The sequence below is a fragment of the Opisthocomus hoazin genome, chromosome Z (genome assembly GCF_030867145.1).
Source record: "Opisthocomus hoazin isolate bOpiHoa1 chromosome Z, bOpiHoa1.hap1, whole genome shotgun sequence".
NCBI lineage: Eukaryota > Metazoa > Chordata > Aves > Opisthocomiformes > Opisthocomidae > Opisthocomus > Opisthocomus hoazin.
Window position 1 is genome coordinate 78,088,650 of NC_134454.1, and position 13,890 is coordinate 78,102,539.

The 13,890-nt window shown below is 38.2% G+C and overlaps 1 protein-coding gene across 1 annotated transcript in view; it reads left to right on the forward strand.

The window, feature by feature from the left end:
• Window positions 1–13,890, forward strand: part of MTMR12 (myotubularin related protein 12) — a 34,444-nt gene that overhangs the window by 6,060 nt on the left and 14,494 nt on the right. The window contains exons 2-9 of the mRNA XM_075411222.1: window positions 2,222–2,276; window positions 3,471–3,610; window positions 5,573–5,645; window positions 6,888–7,018; window positions 7,684–7,777; window positions 10,349–10,472; window positions 11,639–11,714; window positions 13,507–13,613. Coding sequence (XP_075267337.1) covers window positions 2,222–2,276; window positions 3,471–3,610; window positions 5,573–5,645; window positions 6,888–7,018; window positions 7,684–7,777; window positions 10,349–10,472; window positions 11,639–11,714; window positions 13,507–13,613 — 800 coding nt within the window. The remainder of the gene's footprint in view (window positions 1–2,221; window positions 2,277–3,470; window positions 3,611–5,572; window positions 5,646–6,887; window positions 7,019–7,683; window positions 7,778–10,348; window positions 10,473–11,638; window positions 11,715–13,506; window positions 13,614–13,890) is intronic.

Sequence of the window (13,890 nt, forward strand, 5' to 3'; positions counted from 1 at the left end):
TTAACAACTTTTCTTCGTAAAGATCTTTGCCTTCTCTCTTAAAAGGCCAAATACAAAATGTGGTGTTAGCAGAATTTAATATATTTTAATATCCTCATTTGGAAAATGAGCGCGGTAGCCTGGATTCTTCAGCAATGTTCATGGCTTGCCTTCTAGCTAACCCTAGTGCATATGAATGAACACTGTCTTTAAAATTCATAATTTTATTATGGGGATATAAACGATGCCTTTTAAATATAACTCTTCTGGAGACTCAGCTCTTGGAAGCTGTTATGTTACAGGAATTCTGCCTATAGCAAGCACTTCAGTGTCTGTGGGGTTTTGTCAACAAGGAGTGAAACTGGACTTTACAAGCCCATCTCTGTGTTTGACTGAAGTCTCTGTTCTGCTGTGATGCTATTTAGTTAAAATTCTAGTTCCTTTTAGTGGGTAGCCAGTTTAACTTGTCACCAAAAGCCAAACCACTTGTTCAGAATTATTTGCCTCTATGTTCTTGTTACAAAAGCTTAATTGCATTTTAACAAATAGATGTAAGCTCAAAAAACTTTTTTGGGGTCATATTGTTTTTTTCCCCTCGGGTCTTATCTGCCAACACTAGGATAAACTGGTACTTACAGCAATAAATATGAACATTCAAGCGGTGTGTATACGTAAGCATGCCTTTTGATATCTCCCAAAGTAAAAGTTACTGGGGAAAACACCTAGTTGGTATACTGCTTTACTGTTCTGTAGCAATGACTGTTGGCGCATAGTTTGTGAGCAAACAGTGTCGTGTTTAGTTGTGCACAAATGGTGATAGTAGAAGGCATAGCTATACAGGCACTAGTAAATCCGAAGTTTGGCTTAGAGCTGCTGGTGGTAAAGAGACAGCACTGGGAGAAACTGTGTGTATTTCTTTTCTGAATGTAGCAATGTTCAGCTTGAGCTGTGTTTGCATAGTAACTTACTTAGTTGACAAGCTTGAACTTTGATTAAAATTTACTTGTACAAAGTGCAGACTGAGAAGTCGAAGGCAGCAAACTGTGTTTTGTTTTCTGCATTAGCTGCCAACTGTAGTTACAGATTTCTTTCTTCACACCGCCACCACTTTCCTTTTATAACCTTTGCCTCATCTCAGCCTGCATTCAGCGTCTCTGCTGTTCTCATGACATAGTTTCCTGGTGGTTTTAATGTTTCAGAGCAGCCTTCAAGCTTCTGTTTGGGTCTTCTGAGTGTTGAGAGCAAGTGTTTATATGAATGGCAAAGGGGGATTATTTTTATGCTCTCAGGGGCTTTTGTTTCTCTGCATTTAATCCAGCAAAACTGTTATGGCTTATGTCTCCTTTTGATTGCTTGCCTTGATGTGCAATATCTGACCCTGGATGCTGATGACAAACTAAAATTAGCTTACTTACTGCAGTGTGCCCAGGGGGGTTTCCAGTTAACTAGTAGTTTTCCAGAAAGACTCCAATGCATGTGAAGTGATTCGAACTCAGAGGAGGAAGTTCTGAACTGGCTGAGCAGGAAGTATGTAGCATGTCCTCTAGTTTAATAGTCTTTCGGCCCAGCCATCAGTGCCTCAAAGCTAGAATAAGTGATACTGAGAATTTAATAGGTTTGGTTTATGCAGTTTGGGTCCAAACTAAGGGATATCCTGTGACTGGTTTTACCTCTTGGCTTTGAGATTCTGAAATCCTTTTCCCTCTAGGCTTCATAGGACTGTTCAGATAGCTTTCGTACTTTGATTGCAATAATACATGTAAGAAAATCAGAAACACATAGTGAAGGATGAAACTTGAAAAAGTGTCAAGGGTACATTAGAAACAAATATGAAGTCATATGTGGAAAAACTTATGAATGAACTCTGGGAGATGGTGCTGTAATACTAAGTTTATGCCTATCCATTTACCTATGCTGAGAGAACTTCGGAAGTATTGGTAATGCTTCATTTCTGTCTGTTACTTGTACAAACAAAGTATTTCCTTTTTTGTGTTCGCAGCTGCGTGTAACTGACACCGTGGGTGTCAAGCCACTGACTTAATTGTTCAGCTAGTAGACGAGAGACCTTTAGTGGAAGGAGTACATTGCAAACTTATTTTCCTTAATTTAGGAAGTTTTTTCCTTAATTTTGATTTGCCTATTTGCTAGAATGTGAGGAATTTAAGAGGGAGGGTGCTGTTCTTTACAACATGTGTTGAAGGTATGATCTTTGCAAAGTAATAATTACTCTTTCTTTCTTTAGGAAGTGCACATAAAGGAACCTATAGAAAAGGAAGTAAATCCTCGCCTATTACCAGGTAACTGTTATATATTGTATTTTTGGAAATAAATAATAAAAAAATAATAATGTAAGCAATATTTAAATATTCCTGTGTCTGCAGCAAGCAGTCATAGGACGTTAGTGTGCCAAGTAGTAAAATTGAGGCCTTGGTAACAACCCATTGAAATGTTTTAAATAGCTGTATCTGCATGGGTTGCTGTAAAAATGATAAAAATCGACGTTTTTATAGAGCACAATATCTTCAGGTAAGCTGCATGTGGAGAACTGTCTATACTGCAGTTTGCTCACTTTCTTAAAAGACAGTTGGGTGGGTGTTTTGTTTGTTTTGCAACTGAAGACCAGGAACTAGTGGAAACTTACTTTCTAGTTGCTTTGTTTCTACTGTGAGTTACTTACACCTTTTGATGCCTCATTCACTAAGATTTTTTTTTTTTAATTTACAATTCTTTTTAAAAAAGTTTTCCAAGATCAGGCAAGGTTATGTTGCCAAGATAAAATACAAATAAAAGCTTAGAATGAACTAGTATTGTTCTGTTGGGTTTTCTGCACTTTATAGGAAACACCAAGACTTCTGGCTGGTTATACCTATGATAACCTGTTTTTACGGTCTTAAACTTGAAGTTCAGTTTCTGCTAATTTTAATATTGGAACTTAATTGACCGTTATGTATGCAAACTTGTGTTTGAGAACTTTAAAATAGCCCACGGGCCTGTAAAATAAGCAACACCTCCAGTCAAAGCTGTGAATAATTAACTATGATGAACTGGTAATAATCAACCAAATGTTTCAGCAATCTTAGAGTCCAGCAATAAGGAAAATTGGAACAGTTTTCAACTTGTTTATTGACTATATTAACTACTCTTTAGTGGGCTTTTTTTTTTCCAAGTACACACTTGTATGGTTGCTCTCTGCAACTCCACGCACTGTTCTCCTACCACTTAGAGTAGGCCGTGATACAGGTACCGCTGCTTAAAGAACTCCTCGGTGTGTGCAGTTGTTCAGTCCATCTTGAGTAATGTTAATGATCTGGAAGGCTCTTAATGTACTGATTGCAGGAGTTGCATCTTAGTCTCTTTGTACAACAGTGATGAAATACCTTTGGGCGTATAGTTAACGAGAAGCTGAAAGTTAATGCTGAGTTTAAGGTAACAGTTGAAATAATTAAATTATAAATGTCAGTTCTGTTGCAAGTCAATGTTTCTTTATACAGGTGAACTGCTGCTTTGTGAGGCAAGCACAGTATACAAGTACATACAAGAAGATGGGTCAAATCGTGGCACCTGTGGGAAACTTGTATGCACAAACTTCAAGATTGCTTTCCTTGATGATGATTCTGCTTCAGATGATAATGTAGGAAGACAAGTCTTCTAATTATGACCAAACAGGCTCTGAAGACATATAGTGTCTCTGACTAAATAATTGTATCTTTCCCTTATGTATGGATACAGAATAAATACAGATTTATAGAAAGTTTTAATAGCTGCAGACTAGTTTTAGCCAGTCTGCATGTGCTTGATCTGTGCAGATCCTTCCTCAGGCTCTAATGACTATTTGAGTAAACATAGTGCAAGCCTTACATTAGACATAGTTTATACCTTTATACTTTGTGAGTTGGTAATTTAGTGAAGCTTAAGTTACAAGAATTGTTTTGAAAATTAAATTAACAGTTTGTTCAAACCAGATTTCTGACCGCTTATCTAGTAGCAATTGCAAAAGCATGAATGTCAAACATGTTTCTCAAGTTGTATAGCGTATGTCTGATTTGACTTTGGGCTACATCTACAGAACCCTTTCAGGGCTGCATAAGACTTGAGTAAGTTGATATTCAGTGGAAATGCTCTAGATAATTGTTTGTGTGGCTCTATAAAGCTCTGAATTATTCCATTCAGAATCAGGTGTTGACTGCCAAGATTTAAAAACCTGGTACTACTGAGTTGGCAAACATTAAAAAGCTAAAAAGTCCCCAAATCTTAAATTAGTTGAATCTTGTTTTCTTTGTTTTAGTTGCTCAAATTGAACTGTCAAAGGGGAATGGTAATGTGTGCTTAAGCATCTGAAACAGTCTGGTCTGTTTAGGTGATGAAAGTGGAGGAGAGCGTGGTATATGGCTCTTGAGTGCAAGGTGATCTTGACAGTGAAGAAGAATTAGAAGCATATGGTTTGGCACATGTTAACTGTAGTTGTAAGTTTCTTGGGGTAAAATTTCAGGGAGTTTAAATGTTAAACTAAGGCTTCTGCATTCAAATACGGATTTTTGGACCTCCTAGAATTAATTGGGACAAAGCTGCAGAGCCCTTTCCACAGATCACGTGAGATTTATGCTAGAGTTGATAGTGACCGTGCTAATTTCTGTTCCATCACTAACTTGAAGTCTTGGGTTTATAACATGCCAAGTCAACTATATTTCTCTTAACAAAAGTTCAGTGTTAGGGAGCACTGGAACAGGTTGCCCAGGGAGGCTGTGGAGTCTCCTTCTCTGCAGATATTGAAGACCCGCCTGGACAAGGTCCTGTGCAGCCTGCTGTAGGTGACCCTGCTTCAGCAGGGAGGTTGGACCAGATGACCCACAGAGGTCCCTTCCAATCCCTAACATTCTGTGATTCTGTGTAATACAGACTCGGAAATAACTTGAATGGGGTTAACTCTGTTCACAGCTGTCTTCATGCAAAATGTAATTTGCTGATGTAGTATACATCAGCCTTGTGGTAATAAGATTTAACGTAACAATGTTTAATTGTGGCATCACTCAAATGTAGCTTTTAACTCTGAGCTCATGGAATGAGAAAAGTGAAGAGAGCTCCAAATCGCTTGAAGTTTGCCAAAACAGTAGATAAGAGAATTGGGTTGTGTGTGTCTTCATTTTACCCAGTGATAAATCTGGCTGTTATGTTGGAATATTCTTGGGATACTTATTCTTTTAAGAGACCTTTTATTTCCTGCTAGGTTCCTGTAGCAAGGAAACTTGTCATGGAAGTTACTGTATTTCCTGTTTACTGCAATGATTCTAGTTTGAAAAGTAACTCTCAATAGAGAAATGCATGATTTAAAGCTGTTTGAAAAGTAAGAACTCTATCTACATTTCAAGCATGGCTGAGACTTAAATAAAACTGGATCTGCAGTTTAGAAACTATGCCTATGTAACTTGCATCTGTCTGTATTTTAATAACTGTTCTTCAGTATTCTACTTTACACAGGTTATAAGGATAAGAAGTAATGCTGATACTAAATTAAATACTGATTACATCCTTTACTTGTGAGAAGGTGCTACTGCTTAGTAGTGTGAGCTATCTGAGAATTTTTTTCCTGTTTTAGGAGCAGCAGTTTAAGAATAAGATCGTAGGAGAAAATGACATAACCCTGCAATGCGTAGATCAGATCTATGGAGGTAGGTCAGCTTTCTCCTCTTCTTTTAACATGCCTCACTTCTGAGTGTCTTGCAGTGCTGGTGCTCTTTGTCTGTACATGTACACATCCTTTTTAGAAAACCGACAGAGTTGTCACTTTGGAAACTAGGATTGGGTAGTCTGGAAAAAACAGCTGCAATTACATTTAATGATGAAATGACAGATAAGAGATCTGGCATAATCCAGTCTTATCCCTCAAGCTTGTCAAAGCTACATTTTAATTATCTTGCTGGGACAGGCAAAACAATTTCTTTAGAATGCGATGATTCGAAGCAGTGTACTGTGAAAAATCTCTGATGAAGATTGGTTCACAAGGATCTTCCAGGATATCAACTATTTCTACAAATATGGAGGTATTCACTTCATTTGAGCAATCACACAGCAGAGCAGTACAGGTAGCAAGTTCACAAACAATATCTTTAATTTGTCTAAGGGAGCTTTGTTTTACGAGATTCATGATGTCTTCCATATATCAAAGGAGATAGAAAATGAGGGTTTAATTTACAAGTAAATCTAAGAGTGTTGTGCAGCAGGGCTTACAGGTAAGCCTGCGTCGCTAAAAAAGGTAAATGAGTGGGGCTGGTAATTTGTAAGTAAGGAGGAAGGCTTTGTTGAGAAGCCTGACTCTGGACTAGTGTTACAGTATTCAGAGTGTTTATGAATGGTGATCTGGTTTCCTGAAGGAGTAGACTAGGGGGAGACTAGTGGAAGCTAGTTGTGAGACGCTGTTTAGTTTCATATGCAGTGGCCTAGCTGGCAGCACACGAAGTTGTGAAATGATACATCCTCAAACAGAAGTGAACAGACGGCTCTCATGGGGACTTTGAGGTCATTAAAAATAAATAATTTTTTTAGGAACTTAGAATGATCTCAGGTTTTTGGGGACTTTCCCCTCTAGCAAAACAACTAAATTATGTTCTTTATGCATTTCAGAACTTTGAACTTACTATGCAGTGAGAATGTGAACAGAAATAATCACTGAGCAGCTGGCTTGCTGCAAGCTTGGTTTCTGCCTTGCAAGAAGTAGTTTGAGTGGGTTTCAAAAAAAAAGTTGAGTGCATTAGCACAAGAGCTTACCAGTCTGTTGTAGGATGCTTGTTTTGACTTGCTAAAACTTGAGATTGGATTAGTTTCTTCAGCATTTTGAAAAGTCAAACAGGAATAGCTTTATCAACTGATGGCAAAGTTATTTTTAGTATTTACTTAGACTTTTAATTTTGCAGTTTATGATGAGAAAAAGAAACTTCTAACTGGACAACTGAGAAAATACCCAGAGAAGCTAATTATCTACTGTAAAGACCTAAGAGTATTTCATTTCTGCCTGAGATACACAAAAGAAGAGGAAGTGAAAAGAGTAAGTATAGTAATTTAATTTGGTTTGCTGTTTTAAGCTTAGTGTTGGGTGTTTAGATGTAGAGATGAGTGAAGGATGAAATTAATCCTGAGAGATCCCTCACACCTGGAGTGTTTTCTGATGATTCCCAATTCAGAAAGAAGATAAAAGACACTGATTTCTAGCTGATGTTACTCATTGAACATCATTATGTGTAGCAGTTAAAAAGATCAGATGCACTGGCTCTTTGAAGAAAACTGGAGCTTTAGAGTACTACAGGAAATTAGCTTCAGCTCAGGCAAACTTGTAAAGCTCTTCTGTTTGTGGTATATAATTTTATACATTTTAGACTTCAGCATTTTTCATATGAAAGCAGTTATTTTCCTGACAACTTGAGTTCTTTTGACAGGTTAATCTGAACTCCAAACTAGGAGTCTACTACATCTATTTAAATAATAAGAATAATTCTGGAAGTTGAATACTTCTCATTAAGCCAAGTAGGTAAAGTGTTTTGCAGGCAGCAGAGGAAGCTTTTTAAAAAGTTTTCAGTTTTCAGCTGGTGAGGATAGAACACATTGCACAGTTTTGTTTAAAACCTTTGAGAGGGGGGTAAAAAAAAAATCATGTTTTTTTACACTGATGGTCGGTAGTCTGTGTTTGGGTGTTAATTTTTGGTCCTTTCGTAGATTGTCAGTGGTATACTTCATCATAGCCAGACTCCTAAGCTGCTTAAACGCTTGTTTCTGTTCTCTTATGCATCAGCTGCCCCAAACAACACAGGTAAATGTTTTTCTATTTTTGATTTTATTTGTTGCATACTGGTAGTTCCTTAAGCAGTCTGGGATGCTTAGTAACCGAGTTTGTCCTCAGCTTATGACTCTGCCCTGCTGGCAGGTAGCCTCAGCAGATTCGTTTTTCTCTTGTTATACATTGTTAGACCTACTGCTAAAAAAATCTCTTAATTGTCAGCTGTTGGTTTCTGTGTCCTTCAATGTAGTAATGCAGAAATTTTCCAAGCAAGAATAGCATTACTGGATTAAACACTTACTATGGTCAATATGTGCAAATACTTTTCATGTGCTTCTGACTAGATGCTCTCATCTAGAAAATATTTTGCTTATTTTATCAATGTGTTTTTTCTGTATTGGTTTAGTGAACCAAACTTCCTACTCTTAATTCTTAAATTATTACATTTTCAGTGGCATCTGACAAAGTATTTCCATTTTTGCTCTTATTTGCAAACAGTCTGCTTCTCCTGGGCAACTGCAGAAAAAGCATAGGTTTGCATAGCAAGATTCCAGTAAACATCTGACTTGCTCTTATAGCTAACTTATTACCTGATCTTCCCACTTGATCAAACTTGGCTGAATTAATTTTGCAGTAAGCTGCAGAATTCAAGATAAAAATTTGTCAGCACACTTTTTTGCGCTTCATGGTTCAGACTTCAGCTGAGGCAATAGTGCTGTTTTGAATTAGGAACCTGAGTCTTAGTGCACAAGGAGTGCCTATTCCTTTCACAGAGGGAGGCTTTGATGTACCCAAGATATTAACTGGACACTTAACAAAAGATGTCAAGGAGTTACAGAATCACTGAGGTTAGGAGAAACCTCTGGAGACCATGTAGTCATGCTCCTGTCCAGCTGCCCCTGTTTAGAGTAGGGTTAAGTACAGCAAGCTTACCAGGGTCATGTGCAGGTGAGTTCTGAATATCTTCCAAGAACTGAGACGCCACAACATTTCTGGACAGCCTGTTTCATTATCTACAGTCAGATAGTGACAAAGTTTATTATTACATTTGAATGGGGTTTGCTGTAGGTCAGCATGTGCGCACTGCCTGTTGTCGTGTCACTGGATACCACTGAGTCTAGATCCATCTTCTTTACTCTGCTTCCCTGCTTCTGCCCCCGGTCAGGTGTTTATACACACTGGAAAGATAGCTTGCCCCTGTGTGCGTCTGTGCTGAGCCTTCTCTTCTCCGGGCTGAATGATCTCAGCTCTCAGTCTCTCCTCATAGCAGGTGCTTCAGGCCCTTTAATGATCTTAATGGGCTTTTACTGGACTTCATCCAGCGTGCCTATGCCTGTCTTGTGTCCTGGGGAGCCCAGTGCTGGACACAGTGCTACAGGCATGGCTTTACCAGTGCTGATGTGAGAACAGTGATCACCTCATTCGTCCTGTAGGCAGTGGTTCTCCTAATGCAGCCCAAGAGTTTGTCTTTACTGCAATGGCATGTTGCTGGCTCAGGTCGTCTCTGCAGGCTTCATCTGTAATTGGTGTTCAGTTTGAACTGAAAACATCAGAAAAACAGTAAGCTTTTCCAGGTAGAGACTAAGCAAATGTGGGAGAAACCTAGTCTTTATAGCAACTTTGAAGTGATGTGCCAGAATATCTTCATATTTTAAGAGCAGTCTTCAATAATAAATGCCTAGGTCTCATTCTTTACAACGTTGTTAACAGGACAAACCAAGTAGATCATAGAAATTGGATTTTATGCCTCTTGTGGTCTGATAGTCTTAAAATCTTAACTGGTCCCTTAGACCTCACTAATAATGTTCTGTTTCCAGCTGTAAATACTTCATCTACCTTATCTTACAGTGGAGAGTTTCAGCTTGCCATTGTATCTTCTGTGGAAATTCTCGCTCTGTTTGCTGTTCCAGTGTTAGCTGATGTTGCAGGATACTTAATTGTGACAGGTATCTAAAACAATTGGCGTTACTCCATAAATTATATTGGTATTATACAGGGTCTGAGGCTAAATCAACCTGCTGTTGTAACTGTTGCTGAGGTGGCTAAATAGAACTACAGCAAAAGTTCTCAGCTGAAATGATTAAGACTGAATCTGAATTGCTGTAATAAAATTTCTGCTCTTATCAAGTGCCTGGAATGTTTTATTCAGTGCAAAACTGCTATCCGTGAAGAAAGAATGAACTTCAAATTCAATGCAGTATCTGAATTGCAGAAAGGCTTTTGATGTGGCTGTTAAGTGTAGAATTAAGTCTGTATTAGGTGCCAGTCAGCTGCGCTAGTACACAGTGTTATTTGACACAGCATCCTGCATTTTAGGCTGGATGTGAGGACAGCCTCAACTGTGTGGAAGTTCCGTAAGAACTGATCAGTTTCTGAAGGAAAAACTATTCCTGAAGTTATTAGTTAAAGCAGTATTTGACAGAAGATTTGTTAAAGATCAGACAGAAGCAGTGTGTTGCACAAAGGCATTTTATCTTTGGCTTGAGGCTTTCCGTACACAAGAGGTTTTGCTTGCTTACCTTAATGAAAACTACTTGATTTAGGAATGCTTTCATGTTAGAAATACCGATAGTCTTCAAAGTTAAAATTATTGATTTCTGACAGATCGAAGAAACCAAACTGTGATGTTTGATACTCTTGAGGACTGGCGTGGTGAGTTGGAGCGGACCAAAGGGAATGTGAAATACAAAGCAGTGACTACCAATGAAGGTTACAGAGTCTCTGAAAAGTAAGCTTGCTCTGGTTAATGAGATGTATATCCAAAGTTCACTATTAACACTTGTAAAAGTCGGTGCTACCTTTGATGCTGAGCATTACACAGTTGTTCAGGATATTTTTTTAAGGATCTGGTTTCCATTTTGATTCATGGGGTACTTTGATTTGTCACTCGAGTAGGTCATCTTACCCAATGCCGGCTCAAGCAGGGTTAACTTCAACATTAGGTCAGGCTGCTCAAGACCTTGGTCCATCAACCTTTGACTAGCTCCAGGGGTAGAGAATACTACCTTAAAATGGAACAGAAAATATGTAGGTCTGGTACATACACTTTTGTCATACTTACTTTTTGGGACCACATTTTCTCAGTTCTGTACCCTTACTCTGGTAAAATTTCAAGTTACATGCACTTCAAATTTTCTGTTGTTTTAGGTGGGGGGCTGGGTGGGGAAAGAGTAACTGGTTTATAGTACATCTGCAAATGTGCTGATGGAAGTTAGGTTGCATTACCTCTAGTGTAGTGGATGGTATACTTCTACCATTTTAGCGAAGTAATATCTGTCATTGAACCCATTAGGATGTATAGAAGGTTTTGTGTACTACTGTTGTTTAATGATCAAGTCTTGAAAGGTTTTACAGACCTTGAAAACAAACACCAATTTTCAAAGAAGTCTTAACTACTCTAGAACTGTCTTGAGAGACCTAAGATGAGGTTAAGTACTTATCTTTGTTGCTTCTGTGGGCCTTGAACATAGTTGTGGCTGATACTGGAAATTCATGATGTATTGAATGACATCCTTAAATTGTGATGCAAACTGCTTACAAGGCATGGAAAAAGAACTAGTTATCTATTCTTCTGAAACAATGAAGAATGAGAGAACCAAGGCAGTCTTAACAGTCTTAGATGTTATAATAAAATGTAGGACTTAATTTTAGGCTTGGAAAGGCAGGGGGATGTTGTAGTGAAAGTAATTAGCAGCTCAAGATTGGAAGAAAATACCTTATCCAGCTGAAACTAAGTGTAGGATGTTGAGAACATAATTATCTAGTAGGAAGGATGATTGTAGCTGTAAGAGTAATATATAATTAGCATGTGGGCTGCAACTCTCACCATTGTTAAAAGGGGCTTGTTCTTTGTTCAGTTTAAGTGCAAGAAACTCTTTTTTTATTTCATCTTAGGCTGCCTTTGTATTTTGTTGTTCCCATATGCATTTCTGAAGAGAGTATCTTGAAGTATGAAGGCAGAGGCATTCCTGTAAGTATATATGCATGACTGAGAATAAGAAATCGTACTGAGAAGACATAACTTCAACAAGCATTTCAGATGTTACGCATATTATTTTTAGAACTTGTTTTTTACAGCTCAGACACCTAGTCATCTATAGAAGGGGAAATAGATGCTGGAAGGAGAGATGTTCAAAATATTCTGTATTCTCCTTAAACAGTGTAAAGGAAAGTGGAGATTCACAGCCCTCTCATTTATCAGATGTCTAATGTCCTATAGTCTTACCACACTATTAGTCTGTCTATCCACCAGCCTGTTTTTCATGAGACTGAGTACTGACTGGCATCTAGCTGGGGCAGCATGTAGGGCTTGAAATCCTATTTGGATGTTGAAGTGAACACCATGAATGTGCAGACATAGTTGAATACCTTCAGTTGTGTAGCTTGGGTGCTGGTAAGTACTATGGCTATGATGATGCAGCGTTTTTACAAAGCTGGGTAGCCTAGCTGAAAAACTAGTTCTACCAGTCTCAACAGAAAATGAAGTTAAATATACTGGTTTGCGCCCTGTAGCAAACTGGATTTGGCTTACTAACTCTTATCAGAGTTTAAGAACCAGTAGATAGAAAGAACGGAGCAAAATAACCTCACTTATGAGGTCTTACCTTAGTTGCCACAGGTTCATCAAGTTTGCCACAGAAAACAATATTCACTTCATCCTCTCTAATTAATCAGTCCATGGAGAAGACAATGCTGTACTGTCCTATCCTATTTGTCCTTTCAGATAGCAAAGTTCAAAATACTTAGGTTCACTTTTTCTGTGATAGTCAACCAGACAAATTACAGTGGCTGTTACACAAAAACAGAAGTGATTTTTTTTTTTTTTTATTGCATCTTGCATTGTTCAGAGACCTTGTAGAACTCTTCCAATTATTTCCAAGTCCTTTTTGGGGACCTACTGTCAAAACAGCTTGAGCATATTAAATCAGTTTGAGACAGCAGTGAAAGGCCAGTATAGTCACTTTTTCCACTCTTGATGGTTGTGAGGTTTTCTGCGTCCTTCTGAGGTTGCACCTTGTGGCTACTGTAAATTGGTAGCAGAACTCTAACTTCCTGATTTGACTTGTGTAGTATTCCTGATGAAAATGTTTCTGACTCCCAGTTTCAAAGAGAGTTTAAAGATCAACCTGAGAGAATCAAGCAGTAGGTGTGAGTCAAGAAATTACATGTAAAGGTAAGAAGCTTTAAGGACAGACTTGCTGCAAGAAATACCTTCAACTGTGCAATCCGATTCAGTTGTGGAGTTCGTTTAATATCTTACTTCATATGCCTTGATGACCCTTTATGTGTAGCTCACATGGAAAGGCATGGCTGTGTATCTATTGTGAGTTATCTTGAGGCTGAAATACTATAAGAAACACACTACTATGTTGGTGTGGAGAAACAGATGGCTAATATAGCAGTTAGTTACAAGAACCATCTTGCTGTGGCATATCTTCCAACATAATCTGGCCATGGATATTTTGATCATTTTTTTTCACCTATGAACACGGTTGAGAAAGTAGTGTTCTGATTTAATCTGAGATTTTATATTTCCCTGTGCATGTATAAAGCTTAACTTACAGCTTGCAGGTGATAACACAGTGTACTGAGGCATGTAGTTTTGGTGCAGATGTAAAGTTTGCTTCTGCTGACGGGTTTGAATACACTAAAAATTTAATAAAGCACAGCATAGAGAGATTTCTTGTAATCAGTCACCTAAGTCAATACTTTGTACAGGACAGTTTACCAATTTTTATCACCTGGTAAATGTCTTTCTGCAGATTTGGTGTTGGTCTTGCCATAATGGTGCTGCTCTTCTCAAAATGTCTGCATTTCCCAAAGAACAGGATGACAGCACTTCACAAACGCAAAAAGCCTTCTTGGATGGGTCAGTAATAGCTATTCTGTCCAGAACACTTTGCTTGGTATGGACCTTGCTTCTCGTTTTCCATATATGCTGTATCTTTAAGCTTGCACGCATCAGGAAACAAGCTCTAGATCTAGAAGTAGTTTTCTGTAGTGGAATGGGTTTTAAGCCCTTGGACTAACAGCATCGCTCAATTGTGCAGGCCTGTGACATCACAGAAGGCTTATTTGCAGAAATAGATATAGATGTATCAGATGACTCTATGTACAAACTGTGGCTTGTTATTAGGTAAAGCAGC